This window comes from Peromyscus californicus, unplaced genomic scaffold (assembly GCF_007827085.1).
Source record: "Peromyscus californicus insignis strain IS unplaced genomic scaffold, ASM782708v3 Scaffold_5__1_contigs__length_169319896, whole genome shotgun sequence".
In the NCBI taxonomy this organism is placed as follows: Eukaryota; Metazoa; Chordata; class Mammalia; order Rodentia; family Cricetidae; genus Peromyscus; species Peromyscus californicus.
In genome coordinates, this window is record NW_026294573.1 from 138615697 (window position 1) to 138640214 (window position 24518).

At 42.4% G+C, this 24518-nt stretch overlaps 1 protein-coding gene across 3 annotated transcripts in view; it reads left to right on the forward strand.

Annotated features, from left to right (window-relative positions):
* Positions 1-19276: 19276 nt before the first annotated feature.
* Positions 19277-24518, forward strand: part of Xkr4 (XK related 4) — a 439385-nt gene continuing 434143 nt past the window's right edge. For all 3 annotated transcript variants that reach the window (XM_052717635.1, XM_052717633.1, XM_052717634.1), the window contains exon 1: positions 19277-20197. In XM_052717635.1, coding sequence (XP_052573595.1) covers positions 19401-20197 — 797 coding nt within the window. In that variant the 5' untranslated portion in view covers positions 19277-19400. The remainder of the gene's footprint in view (positions 20198-24518) is intronic.

A 24518-nucleotide genomic window follows, 5' to 3' on the forward strand; every position in this document is an offset into this window, starting at 1 on the left:
CATAATAGAGGCAATTTACAGCAAGCCAACAGCCAACATCAAATTAAATGGAGAGAAACACAAAGCAATTCCACTAAAATCAGGAACGAGGCAAGGCTGTCCGTTCTCCCCATACTTATTCAATATAGTACTTGAAGTTCTAGCCAGAGCAATAAGACAACATAAAGAGATTAAGGGGATACAAATTGGAAAGGAAGAAGTCAAGCTTTCCCTATTTGCAGATGACATGATAGTATACTTCAGTGACCCCAAAGATTCCACCAAGGAACTGATACAGCTTTTAAACACCTTCAGAAACATAGCAGGATACAAGATCAACTCAAAAAAATCAGTGGCCCTCCTATATACAATGGACAAAGAAGTGGAGAAGGAAATCAGAGATACATCACCATTTACTATAGCCACAAATGACATAAAATACCTTGGAGTAACACTAACCAAGCAAGTGAAGGACCTATATGACAAGAACTTTAAGTCCCTGAAAAAAGAAATTGAAGATGTCAGAAAATGGAAAGATCTCCCATGCTCATGGATAGGCAGGACTAACATAGTAAAAATGGAAATCTTACCAAAAGCAATCTACAGATTCAATGCAATCCCCATCAAAATACCAACACAATTCTTCACAGACCTAGAAAGAATAATACTCAACTTCATATGGAAAAACAAAAAACCCAGGATAGCCAAAAGAATCCTGTACAATAACACAATCTCTGGAGGCATCATGATCCCTGACTTCAAGCTCTACTATAGAGCTACAGTAATAAAAACAGCTTGGTACTGGCATAAAAACCGACATGTGGACCAATGGTATCGAATTGAAGACCCTGACATTAATCCGCACACCTATGAACATAAAATTTTTGACAAAGAAGCCAAAAGTGCACAATGGAAAAAAGAAAGCATCTTCAACAAATGGTGCTGGCATAACTAGATATCAACATGTAGAACGCTGAAAATTGATCCATATCTATCACCATGCACAAAACTTAAGTCCAAGTGGATCAAGGACCTCAACATAAATCCAGCTACTCTGAACCTGCTAGAAGAAAAAGTAGGAAGTAGTCTTGAACGCATTGGCATGGGAGACCACTTCCTAAATAGAACACCAGTAGCACAGACACTGAGAGAAACCATCAATCAATGGGACCTCTTGAAACTGAGAAGCTTTTGTAGAGCAAAGGATACGGTCAACAAGGCAAAGCAACAGCCTACAGAATGGGAAAAGATCTTCACCAACCCCACATCTGACAGAGGACTGATATCCAGAATATATAAGGAACTCAAGAAATTAGACATCAAAATGCCTAACAGTCCAATTAAGAAATGGGCTAAAGAGCTAAACAGAGAATTCTCAACAGAGGAAACTCAAATGACTGAAAGACATTTAAGGAATTGCTCAACATCCCTGATCATCAGGGAAATGCAAATCAAAACAACTCTGAGATACCACCTTATGCCTGTCAGAATGGCTAAGATCAAAAACACTGAAGACACCTTATGCTGGAGAGGATGTGGAGCTAGGGGAACTCTCCTCCACTGCTGGTGGGAATGCAAGCTTGTACAACCACTTTGGAAATCAATATGGTGCTTTTTTAGAAAATTTGGAATCCATCTCCCCCAAGATCCAGCTATACCACTCTTGGACATATACCCAAGGAATGCTCAACCACACCATAAGAGCACTTGTTCAGCTATGTTCATATCAGCATTGTTTGTAATAGCCAGAACATGGAAACAACCTAGATGCCCTTCAACTGAAGAATGGATAAACAAAATGTGGTACATATACACAATGGAATACTACTCAGCAGAGAAAAACAATGGCATCATGAGGTTTGCAGACAAATGGATGGATCTAGAAAAAATCATCCTGAGTGAGGTAACCCAGACTCAGAATGACAAACATGGTATGTACTCACTCATAGGAGGATACTAGATGTGGAACAAGGATGACTGGACTGCTACTCACATCACCAGGGAGGCTACCTGGAAAACAGGACCCCAAGAAATACATGGGGATTGCCCAATGACAGAGAAATGGAATGAGATCTACATGAACAGCCTGGACATGAGTGGGGGTAGTGAAGGGCGAGGGTCGAGGGCAAGAGAGCTTGGGGGAGCGGGAGATCCCAGCTGAATCAACAACAGAGAGGGAGAACAAGGAATAGGAGACCATGGTAAATGAAGACCACATGAGAATAGGAAGAAGCAAAGTGCTAGAGAGGCCTACAGAAATCCACAGAGATACCCCCACAACAGACTGCTGGCAATGGTTGAGATACAGCCCGAACTGACCTGCTCTGGTGATGGGATGGCCAAACACCCTAATTGTCGTGCTAGAAACCCCATCCAACTACTGAGGGATCTGGATGCAGAGATCCATGACTAGGCCCCAGGTGGATCTCTGGGGGTCCAATTAGCGAGAATGAGGAGGGTTTATATGAGCGAGAATTGTTGAGACCAAGATTGGATAAAGCATAGGACCAAATAGCCAAACGAATGGAAACACATGAACTATGAACCAATGGCTGAGGGGTCACCAACTGGATCAGGCCCTGTGAATGGCTGAGACAGTTGATTGGCTTGATCTGTTTGGGAGGCATCCAGGCAGTGGGACTGGGTCCTGTGCTCATTCCATGAGTTGGCTGTTTGAAACCTGGGGCCTACACAGGATCGCTTGGCTCAGCCTGGGAGGAGGGGACTGGACCTACCTGGACTGAGTCTACCAGGTTGATCTCAGTCCTCGGGGAAGACTTTGCCCTGGAGGAGGTGGGAATAGGGGGTGGGCTGGGGGGAAGGTGAGGAGGGCGGGAGGGGGGGAGAACAAGGAAATCCGTGGCTGATATGTAGAACTGAATTGTATTGCAAAATAAAAATTAAAAAATTAAATAAAAAAAAAGATGTCAATTAATTCAGCTCTTTGTAAGAATTCTCTTACAGTCTACAGACATATGTGTCCTTGCTATGACAGAGAGAGAGAAAGAAAGTAGGGAAAGGAGGAAGTGGGGAGATGACAAGGGACAGGGAGAGAGGAGAGGGAGACTATGGGAATAATTGAATAAAGGCATGTGAATCTTTGTTCTCACTTTCTCTTGTTAATTAGGACACCATACCCTTCTGACCAGATCTACACCTACTCATGTCCCAAAGGCCTCACCTTCAGATACCATCATGAGGGTTAGGACTTTATTACATGAATTTTGACAGCATAAACATTGAGTACACAATACACCCCAAACTGAATCTGCCTACTGCCCAGTTGTTGATTCTATCTGATAGGAGACCTAGGTTTTCTCCTTTATTTCACCTACCACCTTTCAGGATTAAATAAATAACAAAAGGCATAATGTTGATTCTTTTATTCTTCATGTTTACTCTAAACTCAGGAGACCTTACCTATTGAATCTCATGTATTCCTTCTCTGGTATTGTAGTGTAAGAAAATACATAAAATGTAGTTCAGGTATGAAGACCATAATCAGCAAACTCCCATATTCCATGCTCACCTAATAAGAATCTTTAAGGAAATGTTAATATTAATGCATGCTTGGGTGCAGTTCTGAACTAGAGTCCATGAGGATAATGGCAAAGCATGATAGGAAGTTTGAAGAATCTCTGTAGAGTAAATAGGTAGTCCAATACCTCCATGTTCATTACCACAAAATGATCTGGAATCTTGGGTAGGAAGTAAGAATTGTAAAAATCCTAAGGAGAGAGTCACAAAAGCTAGGTTCCCTGATGGCTTAGATAGAGAAGAAAGGTCACTAAGTGGGGACAAAGTATGACCACCCATATAAGGATAGCCTAAGAAAGTTATAAGATGAAAACTTAAAGGAAAATAAAGAAAACATGGATATGTAGCCTTTTGAATTTCAGAAAACCAGGCATGCATAACCTCCTGCAAAGGGCTATGAGTGGGATGTCTAAGAGCCATTAACAACTGTAGAGTCACCTTAGTGGTTGTCCATTGTTGCTAGATGTGCTGTGGGAGACACTTAAAAAGGAGAAATATTAAAAGCACCACTCCGCCATTCAAAACTTAAGTGCAAATCCAGGAGGGATCCAACAGTCTTTTATATCATGACAAACTTTTCAAAAAACAAAGAGCCAACGGCCATAACCTCTGCTCTTGTCTGATTTAATTGGAAAATTTTGTGTGTTAGCTGTAATGGATAATATAGAAACTTATCTGACCATGGGCCCTTAATATATTTAGCTAGCTCCTGGCCTGTTAAATTAACATTCCTCATCTCAAAAATTATCACACAAAATGAGGAAAAGTGAGGGTCTATAAGTCATCAGCCTTTAGAGGGTACTAAAAACAAGACAGGGGAGTATATATATCACCCATCCTGGGTTATTTCCTCCTTGATGGAAGCAGGATGATCTGTGACCAGTTGCACATCTCTTGCTGGGACCCATATTGGACCTAAACTGACAGCTATGTTCTCCTTGACAGATATCCTAGAGCCCAAACTGACAGTTATGTTCTCCTTGACAGGTATCTCAGGGCCCAAACTGACAGTTATGTTCTCCTTGACAGGTATCTCAGGGGCCAAATTGTCTGTCTCCTCATCACTGGATTTCATAGACATATCCAACATGGTAGTGGTGGGGGTGATGAAAAGATTACCCATTTTTTAGAGGGAAACAGCAAGCAAACAACTGTCAGAAGATGATAGTCAACAGTGGTGAAATTTGTATAGGACCCTTGTGTCTTGTGCTTAGTGGGGGATTTCCCTGGTTTTTTAGGCCATGGCCATATGCCCACATGGTATCTTCAGACAAGGGACAGTGTTCAGGAGCAGAGGCTTGGTTCTACCCCCTTGTGGGTCAATCTGTATGTGGAGATGCCAGGTGAATCAAAACAGGAAAAGAAAATGTGCCTTCCCAGCAGGATGGGCAGACAAACATGACAGACAACACAAAAGAAGGAAAGAAATGGGGGTCCTAATGCTTACCTGCCTAAGGGACTGAAAAAATATAACACTGAGTTGTCTTTTCACCAAAACACACCATCTTGGGAGTGCTGGTTCCTAAAATTATTTTCTTGTGTGCTTCCAAAAATTCCTAACAATGTATTTATCTAAAATGCCTATCAAGCATCCAAGGCCAAACAAAACAATACCTGTCTCCTAGGTCAGGAAGATAGCTTAATTTCTTGTGCAATTTAAGGTGAGACTCTCCTTCCTTACAGCCTTACTAACATTATAGACTCCTAACTTCTTACCTAACCACTTCTAGGAGTATAGATTGAGCACATAAATTTCCTTCTTGATATACTAACTGATCATTATCTCTGTATTGACCTCCTACTTTACCACTCCCCTTTTGGGTTGTAAAAGAAAACCTGGTGGTCACTGAAAGGACCAAGCAGATGCCATAACAGGCTGCTCAGTCTTCTCTCAGAGATCAGGCCTCAATTTCAGTTTCCTGAGACTTGAGCAAGCAGTTTCTGGGAGGGCCATGAACAAAAGACATAGTCCTTGTAGTAGCTCCCTTTCTGCACATACTCTGACTGCTCAAAGTTCAGCCAGATGTTTACTCTCTGGGGCCTCTCACCAAATTAGAGTTATGTGCAGTACGTTACATACCCTCACCCAATTAAAAGAGAACAGAGATAAAAATAAACCAATCCGAGTTGCACCCGTGCAAAACTCCCCCAAACCCCCTGAAGGGCTTGTGGATTTTGTCTTTAAAAAGCTAGCCACACAAAGAAAAAGCAAGTTCCTCCTGGCCTCACGGTTACTACTACGAGTGAGTGCTTTGGATCGAGCTTCCCTGCCCGTGGCTTGTAAGCAAACAGAAATAAACGATGCTATTGCATTCTGTACCTAAGGTCTTTGGTGGAATCTTTGGGGTCACAATCTGTGCATAACATTTGGTGCATTGGCCGGGAACCCCAGAGACACCACCAGGACCCTCAAAGGTCCAGAAGTTTATTGACATCTAACGGTAAGAGCGCTCTCTGTCTTGTCTGTGTCTGTCATGTTACTTTTGTTTTGTACCGGTGGATCAATTTGTACTTTGCAGGCTCAATTTGTACTTTGCAGGCTCTCATTGGGGCAGACGTGTCCGGACAGTGAACCTGGCAGTGAAGGGAGACGTCCCAGAGCCCTAAAGCCACCTCAGAGGTGACCATTTGGTTTAGGAGCATCTTTGGGTATCTTCCCCCATGGTGGGAGGAAGTGCCACTTTGTATTTTGTCCTGGGAATTTGTCAGAGCCATTTTGTGGGGGTTTTTTGTATGTTTTGTTGTGATCATTGTTACTTTACTCTATCCTTCTCTTCCAAGAAAAAAAAAAGGTGCATGTCTGACTGACAGGGATGTAGAAGCCCCTGATGTCTGTTTGATTAAGGACAGAGATCCTCCAGTCTGGATTGTTTTTGGTGTGATTGAGCCTGGAGGGTCACACACCCCCCAGAGCACATCAGGCTGTCATTGTTCTTGGAGCTTTGTTGGTTGTCTCATTGGGGCAAAGTTTTTTCATATGCCCTTGGTCTTGTGTGTAATGTATTAACTGTTCTCATTGTTGACTTGACTGTGATGGATGCTATGGGACAGTTCCCTTCTTCTCCACTAGACCTTTGCCTAGCCCACTGGAAGGATATGTGAGCCACAATAGAGGGAACTGGGTCCCCCACCCCCACTCCCTGACTGAACTGAGATAAACAGGTAGCTCCTGCCAAGTGGGGCTTGCATACTGCAAGAGGGGCTCACTAGCTGTGAATGAGGCCATTGTCTCAGTGCTGATGTACTGGTACTTGGATTGTCTGTGTAAATGTTATTTGTTTCTGTCTACTAACCTCCCTTATTTTCCTAGAGGAAGAGGAGGAGATAGAGGCATAGCAAAGGCCACCTCCCTCCCTCAGGTAGCTCTCTTGCTATCAGGACTGCAGCCAGCTGGCTGCTCTCACAAGGGTGGGGGTGCGTGCTCTCGGTATAGGTGGGCAAAGACAGGAGCTTTGGACAGGGCAATGGGGACTGCCTGCAATTGACAAAAACTGTGTGAACACTGAGCAGAGAATCTGACTTTAGTCAGAGGAGTTAACAAAAACTTTTTTTTCAGGAACACTGGCAGCCAAGGACATGCTCTATGCCCACTACTCCCCCTCCCTTCCTTTACTGTGATAACTTCAAGGTCTCTTCTGCCAGCCAGCAGCTTCTCTTGTTAACCCTTCTCTGTCCTGATATTGCTTAAAAAAATGTTAAATTGCCAGTTCAAGATACTGGGAAAATTATGCTTTTGTTTCCACAGAAAAAATAAAAATTTACATGAGTTTTGATCATTTGAGTTCAATGGGTTACAAATACTTGCCATCATTTAAGAGAATTGGTTTCAAATTATTGTTGGTTAAAATAAAAAAAAATGTTTTAAAATATAATGTTTTTATGAAAATACGAAGGCTTGAGATATGAGGATAAAAGTTTAAATAAATGATTTTTTTGGTTTGAGAAAGCAGTTTAAGATATAAAAATTTAAAGGCTTAAGCATGTCATGAGGGTTTAAATATATGATATTTTGGGTCTAAATAAATAGTTTGAGATATAAAAATATAGAACTATAGGTTTAACTTTAAAGTTTAAATAAATTATGAGATTTAAATAAAGTTTATATAGGATATAAAAAAAAAAGGTTTTAGATATAAAAATAAAAAAATGTTTTAAAAATATGTAAAATGCAAGTTATTAGAATACGTAAAAGCAAGGTATAAAGGTCTGAGGATAAAAAGGCTTAAATAATGATTTAAAAAAATGACTTGAGATATATAAAAAAAACGAAACATGTTTCAGATTTCTTTGTCTTGCTATTCTGCTGTTACATTGAGACTCCAAAGGGTCATAGTTGTAAAAATGTCTGTCTACTCTACATGTATGAATGAAAAATGTGACCACATGTATGTTTGGTTTTGAATGTCTGAGTTTGCATGTCCTTTGTGTTAAGGAATACAAGTTAATACTAGTCATCTGGCTATTCAGATACTAGTTTAAAGCATAAACTGTTCTATTTAAATAAAAAAAAACTGAGAGGTATATTTGACTAATATATCTATAGGAGAACAAATTGGCCTAGTTATTGTTACCAAACTTAGAAATATTTTCAAGATTATGCCTAGATTTGTTTGGCTCAGATACATTTAATAGATAATGGTCCTCAAACCTGTCAAAGATCTGATGAATGTGGCATTTACATTATTTGATAAAAAGCTTACTATAGCAAACAGAGACTCCGAACTCCCCAGCTCCTAGCAATGACTCCCAAGGTCTCCAAAGAAGATATGGAACAATGACAAGAAGATGAATTGTGGACAACACCGACCACTGGGCAAGACGCTCTGACTCAACACCTGCTGCCAGGGATCCGGCATAGAAGAATGGACAAATGAGACACTGACAAGATAAGGTCAGTCTTTCTCCTTCACAGGGAGAATTTCACATTATGGGCCCAGCAGCCAAGACTGATGCTGTCCTGACACCTGTCCTGCCAACACTATGAAGACTATAGGAGCCTGGGATGATGGCAGTCTGGGTAATGGATAGTCTGTGTTGTTTTTAAATAGATTTAAAAGTCTGCACTCAGGTAAAGTTTATCCTTCTCAGATCTTTGATAACATTGATGACTGGGCTAGCTATACCTTTGTCAGCTTAGTAATTGATTGATCAATGGATTAATTAATTAAAGCTAATAAGTCTCTTTAAAAAAGATAAACAGGTTCTAAATATAGACTTACAGATGCTTTTCATTGGGCCAAAGAAATTTCAGTCCAATCTATACTTGGCTCTCTAGATAGAAAGACACTATGGATTTCAGGGCAAATTGATAATACTACAATTACTAAGACTATGGGTCTAAAAGTTCCAAATAAGTTCATAAGTTTTAACTTCTGTTCCTAGTTTGTATCTGTCTCAACAGGTTTCCACTTGGCTGACAGATACATCTAAGCATCATTTGCTGGTGACAACCTACTGCAAATGACTGTGAGCCCTGAACTTGCTGAAAGCTGATATGGACCAATTCAACCGATACGCATACCATCTCTTCAGCTGGTCAATAAAATGTTCCCTCTTGTCTTTGACTAACATTCTGGCTTTCCAGGGCCCTGACAACAATGTCCCAATGTCAGCAGGAAGTAATTACAGAAGAGAAAACATCACCCTTGCCCCCCCCCCCCGGAATGTTAGATCAAAAGGGAATTTCTTGTCATAGGGAACCTGAGATAAAGTTCCAAGTTCCTTGAGGATAAGGAACTCTGTCAGCCATCACAAGGCTTTTGGCCCTTGTGCTTCTGCTAATTGCTGTTGGCTCTTATATCACTGGTATCTTAACTAAATGAAGATTCCTGTCTGGTACCACTAAACTGAGGATGCTAGAATTCCAATATCCACCTCTGAACCCATGACACACTTGAAGATGGCAAAAACTGAATAAGGGAAAGCTCACTTTGCCATTGATAATGGAAAAACTCTTATGTTCTGGTCCAATTAGTCTCTGATATGATCTACTACCCTGATGATAAAGTCTTTTACCAAAAGCAACATCTCCATGATTGGAAATGATATACAACTCAAGGGGGGAATGAAAGGACCAAGCAGATGCCATAACAGGCTGCTCAGTCTTCTCTCAGAGATCAGGCCTCAATTTCAGTTTCCTGAGACTTGAGCAAGCAGTTTCTGGGAGGGCCATGAACAAAAGACATAGTCCTTATAGTAGCTCCCTTTCTGCACATACTCTGACTGCTCAAAGTTCAGCCAGATGTTTACTCTCTAGGGCCCCTCACCAACTTAGAGTTATGTGCAGTACGTGCTTGGCCAGCCAACCCCCATGGTGACTCAAGGACAAAGCCTGGGACTTGTGCTGGACTGCCCCCAAAGTAATAAATTGTAACCACCAACCAGTAAATTCAAAGGTTACATACCCTCACCCAATTAAAAGAGAACAGAGATAAAAATAAACCAATCCGAGTTGCACCCGTGCAAAACTCCCCCAAACCCCCTGAAGGGCTTGTGGATTTTGCCTTTAAAAAGCTAGCCACACAAAGAAAAAGCAAGTTCCTCCTGGCCTCACGGTTACTACTACGAGTGAGTGCTTTGGATCGAGCTTCCCTGCCCGTGGCTTGTAAACAAACAGAAATAAACGATGCTATTGCATTCTGTACCTAAGGTCTTTGGTGGAATCTTTGGGGTCACAATCTGGGCATAACAGTCACTGCCTGAGGAAAATTCTTACCTGCCTTTATGACCCCACAAGAACTCAAGTCTGATGACCTTGCTCTGCCAGAGAATTGCTATTCCTTGGGTTTATAACTGGATTCTTGAGAGACTTGGGGAGAATGGCAAGGTATAAGGAAGCACAGAGGAGAATTTGAGATATAGAACTTGGAGATGAGACAGAGAAGAGACAAGAGAACAGAAGAACTAGGTGGGTAAGAACTAGAAAGGAATGAACTAGATGGGAAGAACTAGATTGAAGGGCTGAAAGAGAGTACCAGAGGAACAAGATGGAAGATGAGGAAGAGCCAGATGGGGAGAACAAGATGAGGAAGAGCAAGATGAGAGAGAAGGAGATGGGAGAGGGCTAATATGGGAAACAAACTGGATGAAAACCTAGATGAGGCAGAACCAAGATGAAAGAATTAAGATAGAACTTAGAAGCGACAGCACATAAATGTAGAGAGAAATCAGGCGAGAAAGAAGGTAGGCTGGAGAGCAGAATAGAAGCTTGTGGAGAGAGAACTGACACAGAATAATAAAGTGTATGAACTTAGGAGTTTTGTGTACATCAATTCATTTCATATCATCAAAGATTAATTATCAGCTGGTTTTAGATTCTTCCTGGACCCTGGGAAGGGACTATCGAGGGAATGGACCCCCATAGTTCCCAATAATTAATCACTAAATCTGTCCTGTCTTGGGTTTTTCTTTGGCAGAAAACTTTTATTGTCTTATTTTTATTATTACTGGATATTATCTTTTTATATCCTCATCATTCAGTTTTGGTGGGTTATATATACCAGGTTACTTCCCCATTTCTTCTAGATAAGGATACACATTTCCAGAATACGCCTTACTGTTTTCTGTAGTTCCATTGTATCCCTTGTAGAAATTCCAGTTGTTTCATTTATCATGCATTTGGTTCTCTTTGGCAATATTTCATTTATTTCAGCTGTCTTTATTATTTCTTTCCTTGTGTTTATTTCAGGTTTGCCTGGTTTTAGTTTTTGTGAAGCCCTGAAGTGCATGATTGGGTTATTTATTAAATATTTCTCTGAGTTTTCAAAATGGTATATCTATAAACTTCCTTGTTAGAACTGCTCTGCTCTTTGCTTAAGAGTTTGATACAATATGTTTCTACTTTCATTTGATACTAGGAAATTTTCACCATTTTATTTTCAATAAGACATGTCTATGACTACACGTTTACTCTTGAAGTCAACTGTTGAATCTTGCTTTTTAATCAAATCAACCCATCTGTCTTTAAAGTGGAAAATGAAATCCATTTACAATAAGGGTGATAATTGATAGGTAATTACTATTACTACTACTACTACTACTACTACTACTACTACTACTACTACTACTACTCTCCTATTGGGATTTATTTTTCATGCTCCCAAGTTTTATTTGCTTTCCTTCTCTGTGCACAGTGTGTTTTTGAAGCTGTCTCCCGATCATGAACTGCTTTGAATTGTGCTTGTTGTGGTTTATTTCTCCCTTAATATTGAAGCTAACCGTCCTGGGAATAGACATCTAGGTTGACAGGGTTTTTTGGTTTTATTTATTTTCCCCAAAGATTTCAAGTACATAATTCCCTGAGCTCCACCTGGGGCCTGGCCATGGATCTCTGCATCCGCTTCCATCAGTCATTGGGTGAGAGTTCTATCATGACAGTTAGGGTGTTTCACCATCCAATCATCAGAGTAGGTGAGTTCGGGCTTTCTCACAACCATTGACAGTAGTCTATTGTGGAGGTATCTTTGTGGATTTTGGGGGGCCTCTCTAGCACTCTGCTTCTTCCTATTCCCATGGGGTCTTCATTTATCATGGTGTCTCTTTCCTTGTTCTTCCTCTCTGTTCTTGATTCAGCTGAAATCTCCCACTCCCCTAAGCTCTCTTTCCCCCAACCCTTGCCTTTCATTATGCCCCATCATGACCAGTTTGCTCATGTAGATCTCATCCATTTCTCTGTCATTGGGTGATCCTTGTGTCATTCTTAGGGTCCTCTTTACTAGGTAGCCTCCCTGGAGTTGTGAGTAGCAGTCTAGTCATCCTTTGCTTTACATCTAGTATCCACCTATGAGTGAGTACATACCATGTTTGTCTTTCTGAGTCTGGGTTACCTCGCTCAGGATGATCTTTTTCTAGATCCATCCATTTGCCTGCAAACCTCATGATGTCATTGTTTTTCTCTGCTGAATAGTACTTCATTGTGTATATGTACCACATTTTATGTATCCATTCTTGAGTTGAAGGGCATCTAGGTTGTTTCCAGGTTCTGGCTATTACAAACAATGCTGCTATGAACAGAGCTGAGCATGTGCCCTTGTGGTATGATTGAGCATTCCTTGGGTATATACCCGAGTGGTATATCTGGGTCTTGGGGGAGATTGATTCCCAATTTTCTAAGAAAGCACCATATTGATTTCCAAAGTGGCTGTACAAACTTGCATTCTCACCAACTGTGGAGGAGAGTTCCCCTTGCTCCACATCCTCTCCAACATAAGCTGTCTTCACTGTTTTTGATCTTAGCCATTCTGACAGATGTAGAGAGGAGGGATTGCACGAGCGAGAGATTTTGAGACCATGATTGGAAAAAGCACAGGAACAAATAGCCAAACTAGTGGAAACACATGAACTATGAAGCAATAGCTGAGGGGCCCCCATGGAACGGATCAGGACCTCTGGATAAGTGAGACAGTCAATTAGCTTGAACTATTTGGGAGGTCCCCAGGCAGTGGGACTGGGACCTGTTCTTAGTGCATGAGCTGGTTTTTTGGAGCCTAGGGCCTATGCTGGGACACTTTGCTCGGCCTGGGTGTAGGGAGGAGGGAACTGGACCTGCCTGGACTGAATCTACCAGGCTGAGTTGAATCGCCAGGGGAGTCCTTGCCTTGGAGAAGGTGGGAATGGGGGATGGATTGGGGGGAGGGCAGGGAGTAGGTGGGAGGAGGGAGGACAGGGGAATCTATGGCTGATATATAAAATTAAATTAATTTATAAAATTTAAAAAAATCAAGTGCATAATTCTAAAGTCTCTAGTTCTTTGGAGTTTGTGTTGAGAACTCTGTTATTCTGGTGAGTTGCCTTTATAAATGAGTTAGTGCTTCTCTTCTGCATGTTCCAATAGTCACACTTGGTCTTGCAATCTTTGCATTTTCACCATAGTATGCCATGGTGAGTTTGCTTTCTCATTGTGTTAATTTGGAGCTTTACATTTTGGAGTTGTAAATCCTTCCATATAATTCTTCAAATTTAAAAACTTTTCTTATAGTATTGTACTGAATGTATTTTGTATACTTTTAGTTTATACCTTGTTACATCCTATACCTAAAGTATTCCTGGAGTTTTAATTGTGTTGCATGTTTTGTTCATAGTTTTTTCATTTGCTGTTGTTATCATCACTGTGTATTCTAACTCATCAGTCTTGTCTCCAAGACCTCAGATTTTCCATTGCACTTGATATAATCAAATAATGAGACACTCATTGAAACTTATACATCTATCTTCTTCAGATTTTCCATTTTCAATATTTTTTGTGTTTAATAATAAAATCACTTTTTATTGAACTCACTCATATTTGTGTTTTCCTTGTTTGGTTGTTTTTCTGTATTCCTGGTCTTTAAAATCATCATACTTTTGAATTCTTTATTCAGTGTTCTTTTCACTTTAACCTCTTTGGAATCAGTAGCTAAAGAATTATGAATTTTGAAGTATTGTTCTATTTTTAATCTTTATTGTATTTATTTGATTTATTTTTTACAGTTTTATGTGGGAGTCTCTTTTCAGGGAACAGCTTTCTTTGGCTACTGTGTCCTGAGATATTGGCTTTCTGCAAAGTGTAAAGTTATGTTTCTAGTTGTGATTCTTGCTGTACGCCTATTATTTTTCAATATATGTAAACTTGATAGTGCTGTTTTCCTTGCAGGTTTCATAAGAAAAGAAGGCTTCTAATATATCAGGCAGTATATCTGTAGACAGTGCCATCTACAGAATGTATCTCTGTAATTACTCTTCTTGTTTTTATTAACAATCGATGCTTTTAAGGATGTTTGTCACACTCCCTCACACATGTGGTGTCCATGCACCTCATGTTGGTTCTTTCTCCTCTTGTTGTAGAGTTGGAAGTCCAGGAATGAGTCCTCAGAACGCCCATGCTCTTGATGTACCTGTTTGGAACCCAGTTGTTGACTTGGAATTTTTTTTTTTAATCTCCTATTCTTTGGACTGAGGCTATTGGTTAGTGGTAAAATATCTACACAATTGACATTGGTCATTCAAGTTCCACGTAGAAAGGAGAAGCAAGTAGCAATATCAGCAATGAGTAGCAGTAAAAGACAATCAAAAGAAAGTAAAAAAAAACTGTCAATGATCACATCTAGACCAATCATAGAAATAACAGGAATTGTAGGAGCAGAGATAACCAAAACATCTCAAATATAATAAAGAAAGAAAAAAGAAAGAAATAGCAGAAAGAAAGAGCAGAAAGGAAAGAAAGAAAGAAAGAAAGAAAGAAAGAAAGAAAGAAAGAAAGAAAGAAAGAAAGAAAGATTAGGACAGAAGAAAACAACTAAAAAGGTGTCAGAAGATTTAAAGTGAAAATTATGCTACCTCATTTCTTTTAATTCCAGGAAGCTTTTTTCTCCCTTCTAGGAGAGACCCAGAAGGAGCAGAGCCCTCAATGAAATCAGAAGAAGCATAGTAAGCATCATGATGAGACACATAGACACATAATGAGACATATAGAGACATAGACAGACAATTAGATGATAGAATTTTGTTATTAGAAGAAAGAAATGAGAAAGAAGAGAATAATAAAAATATATAGGAAAGGAATAAAGGGAAACAAATATACATATCAATCAGTGAATAAAGAACCATGGTATTAATTTTTTAAATAATAAGAAAATATTGTCTGTGCTGGGTTGTTGCAAGTGCATGTGTGGATGTTTAGTATATCTCTACCTCAGTCAGTCTGCACTTCTTTCTTGGGCTGTGTGCCTCTGGAAGAGTGCAAGGCTAGGATCTTCACCTCATTTTGTGTGTGTGTGTGTGTGTGTGTGTGTGTGTGTGTGTTGTTCACCATTCAGTCACTGAAAGTAACCAGGCTTGTATTGAACCTAGTTGGAATGGCTTTCTTTTTTCTGATCACTATTAAAAAGTAGCAGGAGACCAAAATTCTCTAGGCTGGCATTTTTCTGAAAGAACTAGCTTAATTGATTCTTGGAACTGTGCTTGCTGACATCCTTCCAACTCTATGCCAAGCCCCCAAGTGACTCCATGAAGTCCATGAAAAAGGGTGAGCACCATCCTATACTGGGTAGAGGTGGGGCCATCCGTGTGCTTAGCATCCCTCTGACCATGGCGTTGAGGCTCAGGCTCTGTAGACATCTGTGTGCTCACTCAGTCTCCAAGTCCTCCCTTACTGGCATCTCAAGTCAGCAGCAGTCTGAAAAGGAATCTAAGCTCCACTCTCTTCTCAGTTCCCAACCCAAATCCCATAGGATGTGATTTTCTGTCATGTTTCACTGGGACCAGGCTGAACTACTTAGTATGTTGCCAGATCCTAATGGCTCCCTTGGGGGGTGGGGTGAGAAGGTACAATGTCAATGACACAGATACTGGAAGTCAGTTGAAGGCAAACAGCAGACTCATTTATTCAATAATGGAGATGGCCTTATATGCCCTCTTCCCTGTACTCAACCTGTGTTCCAATCTGTTGGCATTGTGTGGTCATCCCTCATTAGCTGGGCATGATCAGGAACTCTAATAGCACCTGTTGCTAAACCCTCAGGCAGATTCCACACAATCGGGAACTCTGACATTGAACAGGAACTCTGACAGCTCCTCTTGCTAGGCCCTCAGGCAGACTCCAGGTTGGCTCATAAGGAAGTACTTTATGTGCATGCCTTGACAACTGGTTTGAGCCAATTTCCTGGACCCTATGGGCCTGTCCTACTACAGTACAGAGTATGCCGGATGTGACAGGGGACTATTCCTTTACATTTTTTAATGTGGTCCTAACATTACTAAATTCCAGAGATCAGCATCTCTACTTTAGAAAGAATGAGCATCAGGTGCAGAGAGTTTAAGTACCATGAACAAAAATTCTGAGTCTGAACTTTGATCTCTTATCCACTATGCCCATCTATTTTGATGGGTACAATAATTATAATTGAGTAGGTGAAATTAACATCTAGTTCTGAGATTTGATTAATAGATATATGGGATTAGAGGCTGTAGTGAACAGTAGTGAACAATATTGCACACAAAACCCAACAATATACATGATCTTATCTAATCCTCATATTAATCCTGTGTATTAAGTAATTTGGCAGCACCATGGGGCCAGTAATTAGCAGAGCCTGGATGTGAAAATGCTCACTCTGACCTCACTACGTATACTCCTTCTGCTAGCTATGGGTAGCCATTAGTTTTCAGAGATGCAACAGTGCAACTTTAAAGAGACTCTAAGTCGTTTTGAGTAAATATACTAATAAGCAAACCATTACTAGTTATTTCTTTTCAGAATCTAACAGAAAAGTCTCATAATTCCTATGTTTCCATGGGAACATTTGTCAGCACAGAATGTAGCATTCCTCCTGTCATGGAGTGTTCTCTCTAAAAATTCATGCATTCACTTCACTAATATCTATTTAGCAAATAGTCTGTGCAAGTGCTGTGCTGGTGACAGAGGAATCCATCTAAGAAGAAACCTCCCAGTTCTAGAGGAAGTGTCAGCCTGCTGCTGATAGCAAACACCTTGGCTGCTCCACAGGACTCTCTGAGGCTGGCGCAACTTAAGACATTGCATTTGTCCTAGAATACACTCTATCTCTGAGGACCTAGTTACCTAAGAGATCATTGTCTCCCTAATGGTTTGGCACAAAGCACGATCAGCCATAGTGCCCTGGAGATGGAATCTTAGATTTGGACTCTAGAGAAAAAGAACCAGGGTATTTTCCAAAAGGGAACTTCTAATTAAAATGGCCCAGTGTTGAAGTTGGATTTTAAAATGCCTAACCCTAAGTGACATGGGGCTGCTGTGTTGCCCCTCAGTCACCACCCATCTCTTTCTAGAAAATTTGGTTTAGCATGTACCATATAACCACTTATGGGCCCCATGGCCACACACTCTCCTACGAGGAAGTCGGTCAAAGATCAAGAAGCAGAAGCTGTGGGCACTAGTCTTTGAGAGCACTTGACTGTACATCCAATGATTGAGAAGAATCCCACTCAGGTCAGGCTGGTGCTGAAACAGCAGAGTGTTGTAGCACGTGGTGGTGGGATATCAGTGAGTGTTTTTTACATGCTGAGAAATTCCTGCACTTTCATTGCATGATGCCAATAATGGCGCTGTAAACTAGTGCAAATTCACCTGGTGCTGCTCCAGGGAGGGGGCAGGGCCTGGGGAACGCTAAGCTTTATCTCCAGGTCCATGAAGACGCTTACTGGTGCCCTTCCTAGCTGCAGCACCGGTGGCCCCTACTTCCCTTTGGACTCAAAGTGGTAGAGTAACACTGCAATTTAAGGATTACCCTTTGTCCCTTACATTTGCAAAAACTAAGTGAGACAAACCAAAGCACAGGTATTCTTGGTTTAAAAAATGTAAAGGAAAGCCCTGTTTTATTTGAATTTAAAGATTAAACACACACACACACACACACACATATATGTGTGTGTGTATATATATATATGTGTGTGTATATATATATATATATATATATATATATATATATATGCCTACAACATGTGTTATTCTTACATTCTCTCTGAAGATAGATTAAATTCTGTAGTCATTTCTGTAGTAGTGAGACCACACAGCTAGTGTGTACGTTTATAGTTTATGGGAAGGTTAAGGGCAGGTAATTCCAGTTTGGGAATAAGAGAGGTGGCACCATCTTTGCGATCTGCCACTCCCCGCGGGGCGAGGGCGGGGCCGGTTTTCATTTCCCCTGGTTGCTAGCAGCTTCCCTCAGCCCGCAGCCGCGCTCCAGGCAGCCGCCAGGGGTGCTGCGAGTCCCACCTGCGGTTAGGAGTGGCCCCACCTCCTAGTCTGCCTAGTGCTGGTGCCTCTGACTCCTTAAGTGAGCGGGTGGGGGCACCCGCCACCTAAAAGGGGTAGGACCGGAGGGCCTTAGCATCTCCCCAGGCTGGATGCCTGGGGCTGTCCTCTCCTTACCCCGAGGGCACACCCTTCGATGCCAGTTTCGCTTTGGGTGTTGCAGCCCTGCAGGTCCTGTACCTTCCTGTATCTCCCAAGCCTGGCACGCCCACCATCGCTGCCAGTACCAGGGCCATAGCCTCCGAGTTAAAGCGCTCGGTTCACTCTCGCGGGCGCCAGTAGCACACCACAATCTGGCCAGGTGCCGGAGCTCCCGGTACAGTACAAAGAGGCCTGCGCTTCCCCGGCCCTCGCCGCTGCCACGCCCGCTCATGTCCACCGCCCCCTGCCCTCGGTGGTGGCCGGACGTGGAGACTCCTCCACTCGGCCAGCTGTGCCCCCACCCCCACCCCCACAGCGTACATCAAATCCACTTAGCGCTCTCCGAAATCCCACGAGCCTAGGCCTCCGGCTGCCGCCCTGTTGCCCTCGGCGTCCAGCACTGGCCAGTAAGCCGCCCCCTCCCTCCCCAGTTGCTCCCCTCGGTCCCGGCCCCTCCTCCCGGCCCTCCTTCTTCTCGCCCCTCCCCAGCCGGGGTGGGAGCGGCAGCAGCTGGAAGGGAAGGGATGAGGTCATCCTCTCCCTCGGAGTCAGCTGGTGGAGGAGAGGCTGCGGGAGGAGGGAGCGCGCGCGAGGGGAGGAGAGGAATGTGCAGGTCCGAGGAGTGCCGCGGCGGCCGCTGCTGCTCCTGCTGCTGGCAGCCGCGGCGGCTCGTGCTGCAGCCGCGGGGCCGGGACGGCGCGGAGCGCGGGCGGCTGGCAGGAGCGCGCGCGGGCCGGCGCGAGCAGCTGGGCTCGGCGCAGGCAGCCAGGCGGCGCTCCTGCGGGCCCCGAACGTGCGGCTAGCCGGGCCCAGCGCCCAGCCCCGCGGGCGGCGGCGGGCGAGCGGGCGCAAGAGCAGGAGCCAGAGAGCGGCGCGGCCGGGAGGGAAGCCGGGCGAGGCGAGGAGGTGGCGGGAGGAGGAGACAGCCGGGACAGGTGTCAGATAAAAGGGGACTCTCCTCCTTTGCCGAGGCATCATGGCCGCTAAGTCAGACGGGAGGCTGAAAATGAAGAAGAGCAGCGACGTGGCATTCACCCCGCTGCAGAACTCGGACAATTCGGGCTCGGTGCAAGGACTGGCTCCTGGCTTGCCGTCGGGGCCCGGAGCCGAGGACCCGGAGGCTGCTGGGGCCGGCTGCTGCCCGGACGGCGGCGGCTGCTCGCGCTGCTGCTGCTGCTGCGCGGGGAGCGGTGGCTCGGCGGGCTCGGGTGGCTCGGGCGGCGGCGGCCCGGGCGGTGTGGCAGGCTCGGCGGCTCTGTGCCTGCGCCTGGGAAGGGAGCAGCGGCGCTACTCGCTGTGGGACTGCCTCTGGATCCTGGCCGCCGTGGCTGTGTACTTCGCGGACGTGGGAACGGACATCTGGCTCGCCGTGGACTACTACTTGCGCGGCCAGCGCTGGTGGTTTGGGCTCACGCTCTTCTTCGTGGTGCTGGGCTCGCTCTCTGTGCAAGTGTTCAGCTTCCGCTGGTTTGTGCACGATTTCAGCACCGAGGACAGCGCCACGACCATGGCCTCCAGCTGCCAGCAGCCCGGACCGGATTGTAAAACGGTGGTCAGCGGTGGGTCTGCAGCCGGGGAAGGCGAGGCTCGCCCTTCTACGCCGCAGAGGCAAGCATCCAACGCCAGCAAGAGCAACATCGCCGCCACCAACAGCGGCAGCAACAGCAACGAGGCCACCCGGACCAGCGGCAAACACAGGTCTGCGTCCTGCTCCTTCTGCATCTGGCTCCTGCAGTCACTCATCCACATTTTGCAGCTCGGGCAAATCTGGAGGTAATGTATCAGGATGGGGGTCGAGGGGGACTACTACTGCTCCTGTATGCTCACTGCTTTGATTTTGCATGAAATCGTCCAAGATGACTGTGGTAGTAAGCCTAGCCACTCTTTTTTTTTTTTTTTCCTAAAGTGCTCCCTCTCTTCCTCTCTTTCCCTCCTTCCCTCCCCCACCCCCAGGCCCAGCTCAGGTTAGGTAAGAAAAGGGCATGAACATGTTTGTGGTCTCTCATGCATCACATCTTCTCAAAGGCTCACTAGCTTTTCTGTATATGCTGCAACTTCTCCCCAGATTGTAGACACACTATTTCATTAGTAAAGGATTCCTGTCACACTTTCTAAAAATCATTTTTCCTTATCTCTCATTTGTGGTGTGTTGCACTTGGTATGCTTTCCTTTGTTCTGGGGGTATGACTACTAATTCTAGTTAAATAGGAATTGTTACTGCTCAAAGGTACCCACACTTGAATGATAACTGCTAAAGAAGTCCTGTGCTCAAAGTAATGCTAATAAATATTTGATCTGTCACATATATAGAATGAATCAATTGATATATACACAATTTTATGTAGTGTGTGGTGTGTGTGTATACAAGTGATCAGGCTTTGGGATACCCTAACTGATGTAGAATACTTCTGATTACCTTGTCGTATCCCCATGTCTACTTTCACGTGTAAATGAGAACCTTTGGAAAAGGGGTAGTAAGCACATTGGGTAAACTTTAATTGCGCTTGGTATTTTCATTGGTTGATTTGCTGCTTACCACTCCATCTTCCGAGTCTCTTTACATAGTTATTACTTCCACTTATAAATTGAAGTACAAGACTAAACTAGGTGGCGGGCAGGCGGGGATCCCTCAGACATCACTCACAGACATAGGAATGTAGTGGAACCATATGCTCACTAATCTGTTCTTTTGACTTTTATGTGCTTAAAAGTTTTGGAAAGCAGTGTCTAACACATAAGAAATATGTGTGTCAAAGAATATATAGGCTAATATTCCAGAGATTCCTTGGTTTTAAAATGACTTAGTAAATACATAGTGTAGTGCATGTAAGCTTCCTACCAAGTGCTTTCATGTGTAGTTCTGTTTATGATGAAAGACATTGTAAGTTATTGACATGATGAAATATCCCATGAAGAAACAGTTCAGAGAATTTGTAGAACAGATTCACAAACTTCTTTTTCTTTCTAGTGAACAGCAGGGTTCTCATCTGAGCAGAGTAAGTGTAATAAATTCTATTGCACTTCTTAGGATCAATATTTGTAAAACAGGGTGAGCATGGCTGGAGGTAGTGATCTCTTGTCTTGGAAAATATTTAGAGAAGATACTTTCTGGAAAAGTGATCCATGGTGTGTTGTCAGACAAACTGATGTGGAAACATCCATATCTCAAACTCAAGGAGACTTTCTAAAAACCCCAGTTAACTGTGGCAGCTCTAGTTCCCACAGAATACTTTTGCAAGACCTAAAGTTGGGTATTCTTTTTCAGTTATGAGCAAGAATTAGAAGGCTTATTTAACTACTGGAATTATTTGGTGGCCTGAATTACATGATTAGCAATTTTAATCTAACAATGTGGTACAGAGAGCTTAACATACTATTTGGTAACTTGTGAAAACTTTACAAAACATTTTGAAATCTCTTCCTTTTAGTTATCTGCGTATCAATAATGCAAACAGTTGTTAGTTACATTCACTGAAAAACTGTGCATGTCTCCTACAGTACGATATTTTCCGAAAAGCATGTGGTGTCAAACTCAGTGAACTGAAGAGTAATTTTAATTATAGTGTTTATTAGATTCAGGAAATTGTATTCAGAAAGTGGGGAGTAGGAAAACTGTGGAAGACAATATCACAGTGAGAAAATAGCCACTGGGTCAGTGGGTATAACGGAAGAGGGCAAGGCACAACCGGGAAGGTGGAAAGCAGGAAGGATGTCAGACAAGTGCATTAACTGGCTCAACCCTTGGAGAAACACATGGCTCTGTTTTTATTAAGTATTGCTACAAAATATTCCTGAGAGACTTTGAGGTTTATTTAGATAATAGGCTCATCAGGGTGGAACTGTTCTTTTTGGAAATACTGGGTCTCTTTCATCATGGTCAAATGAGGCGTCCACTGTGGAAATCTGAATTGTTACTTGACCCATTATTTGTTTTGATCAAAATATTTGGGGAATCCCATGGTAATCTGGTAGAATCCTAATCTAAAAATAACCATCTTTATTTTTTGAAAACATGCTTTTAAGTTCTTTGATGTAATGTAGAGATCTATAAACAATGAAAATGATTGTGAAATTTAACACTCAGATACATTCTGATATCTTGATCTCTGTGTTAAACATTAGAATAGAACTTTAGTGGGGTGTACCTTTCATAATAAGTGGTAAAAAGGACTCAGCTAAGATTATTGTATTAGAAACAGTGTAATATGTTAGACCACCATAGATCCTTAAATTAGAAGTAACCCTTGGTCTCTTCCAGCTCTACTTTTCAAATGAATTCTACTTAAATACTGCAGTAACACCAGGGTACCAAATGGTTTAAAGCTCAGAGGTCATTATTCATGTTTTAACCTGCTACAATATTGAATAAGATAGATATTTTTATCGATGTTGCTGACTTTTCATTGCATTGCCATGAAATTATAGTTATTTTAGGGAAGGATCCGAGTCTAAAATCTTTCTGTAGATAAAAATCTTTAAAAATAGCATCCATGTGTTTGTTTGTTCTGAAATAAGCCATTTGAAACACTGTGAACAAAATTTGCATGTATTATACATGCATTATGAATACAACTGCTAAAAGCAATGATACATGTTCATTTTAATTAAAGTTTACTAATTAGAAATTAATGGGAGCTTTTAAAGTCATAGGAGGGGGTGTTGAGAAGGAGCCATGCAAAATAATGAAGTGAAGCTTTTGCTAGCACATGGAAAGAGCAACCATAGATTTAAGGAACTGTGCCTGCAAATGAAGGAGAGCATGATTATTTATTACTCTCTTTATATAATTCCAGAATGACTAAGAATGCAACTCAGCCAGTGAGAAGCATGAACGGTACATCTACTAACTATGCCTATAATAATGTTGTCTGCAAAGAAAAGTTATTCTATGCCATCTCTAAGCCTGGGTAAAATGGTGATGGTAATGTTATCAGGAAACTTAAAAAATTCACACCTTTTTAGTTTTTCGAGACAGGGTTTCTTTGTGTAGTTTTGGTTCCTTCCTGGATCTCTCACTCTGTAGACCAGACTGGCCTCAAACTCACAGAGATCTGCCTGCCTCCACCTCCCAAGTGCTGGGATTAAAGGCGTGTGCCACCACCGCCCAGCAAAATTCACACCTTTTAATCTTCTAATTTTGCAGTAAACTGAAAAGGAATGGTTATATCCCTCTGTATAAGAAAACTGGCTTCGAATGGTTAAGTGTTTTCCATGGTCACCCTGATACTCAATATTGTATCTAGCATTCAGAACCAGATTTGTCTTACTCTAAAGATTATGTTCATTCTTAATCATTGGCTAACTTCCTGTGCACACTTGGATGGTAATGACAACAATGAAAAAAATGATTTTCTGCACTAAGATTGGCAAGGTAGAAAGGATGATACAGTTAAGATCAGTGGGGGAATCTTTCCAGTGGGCACATGTCAGATAAGGGCAGACCAGAGACTCATGTTCACATGTCCAAGTACAGCACTTCTCTTGCTGCCTTATTTGATTGTTTCATTAAGTTCTGGCTGCATAGCACGTTCCTATGGTGGCCTTTATGATTAGGTGGTACAATGAAGGTGAATATGCAAATAGCACTTGAAAATGATATTGGTCTTAGAGATAGGGAAGATGTAGGAAGCAGAACGGAGATCACACTGTAAACTTCTGAAATATGTGTTTTACTGATTCGGCAATAGTCCTGAATCCTGGCATGGCTTAGGCAATATTGGTGCCTTTTGCTGCTTCATTGAATGACTATTTTTGGTATATTTGTATTCCTTTGTGCATATTTATTATTTAATTCATTCAACCTATATTGAGTACCTATCATGTGCAATGCATTGTTCTAGATACTAGATTTCCTAAAATGAATAAAATATACATCTTGGTATCACCTCTCATGAGGAACACAGAATATATACAGATAACATCAAAATAAGGCTAAGTCCTGTGATAGAAATTCAAATAAGGGCAGGGGATGTCTGTATGAAAGTTTAAACGATGAGAAAACACTATGAGTCACTTTATAGCCTTGAGTGCTGAGAGGCACAAAGTGAACAGGATACACTGTGTGCACCCAAAAACAGGGTTGGGGGAGAGTAGC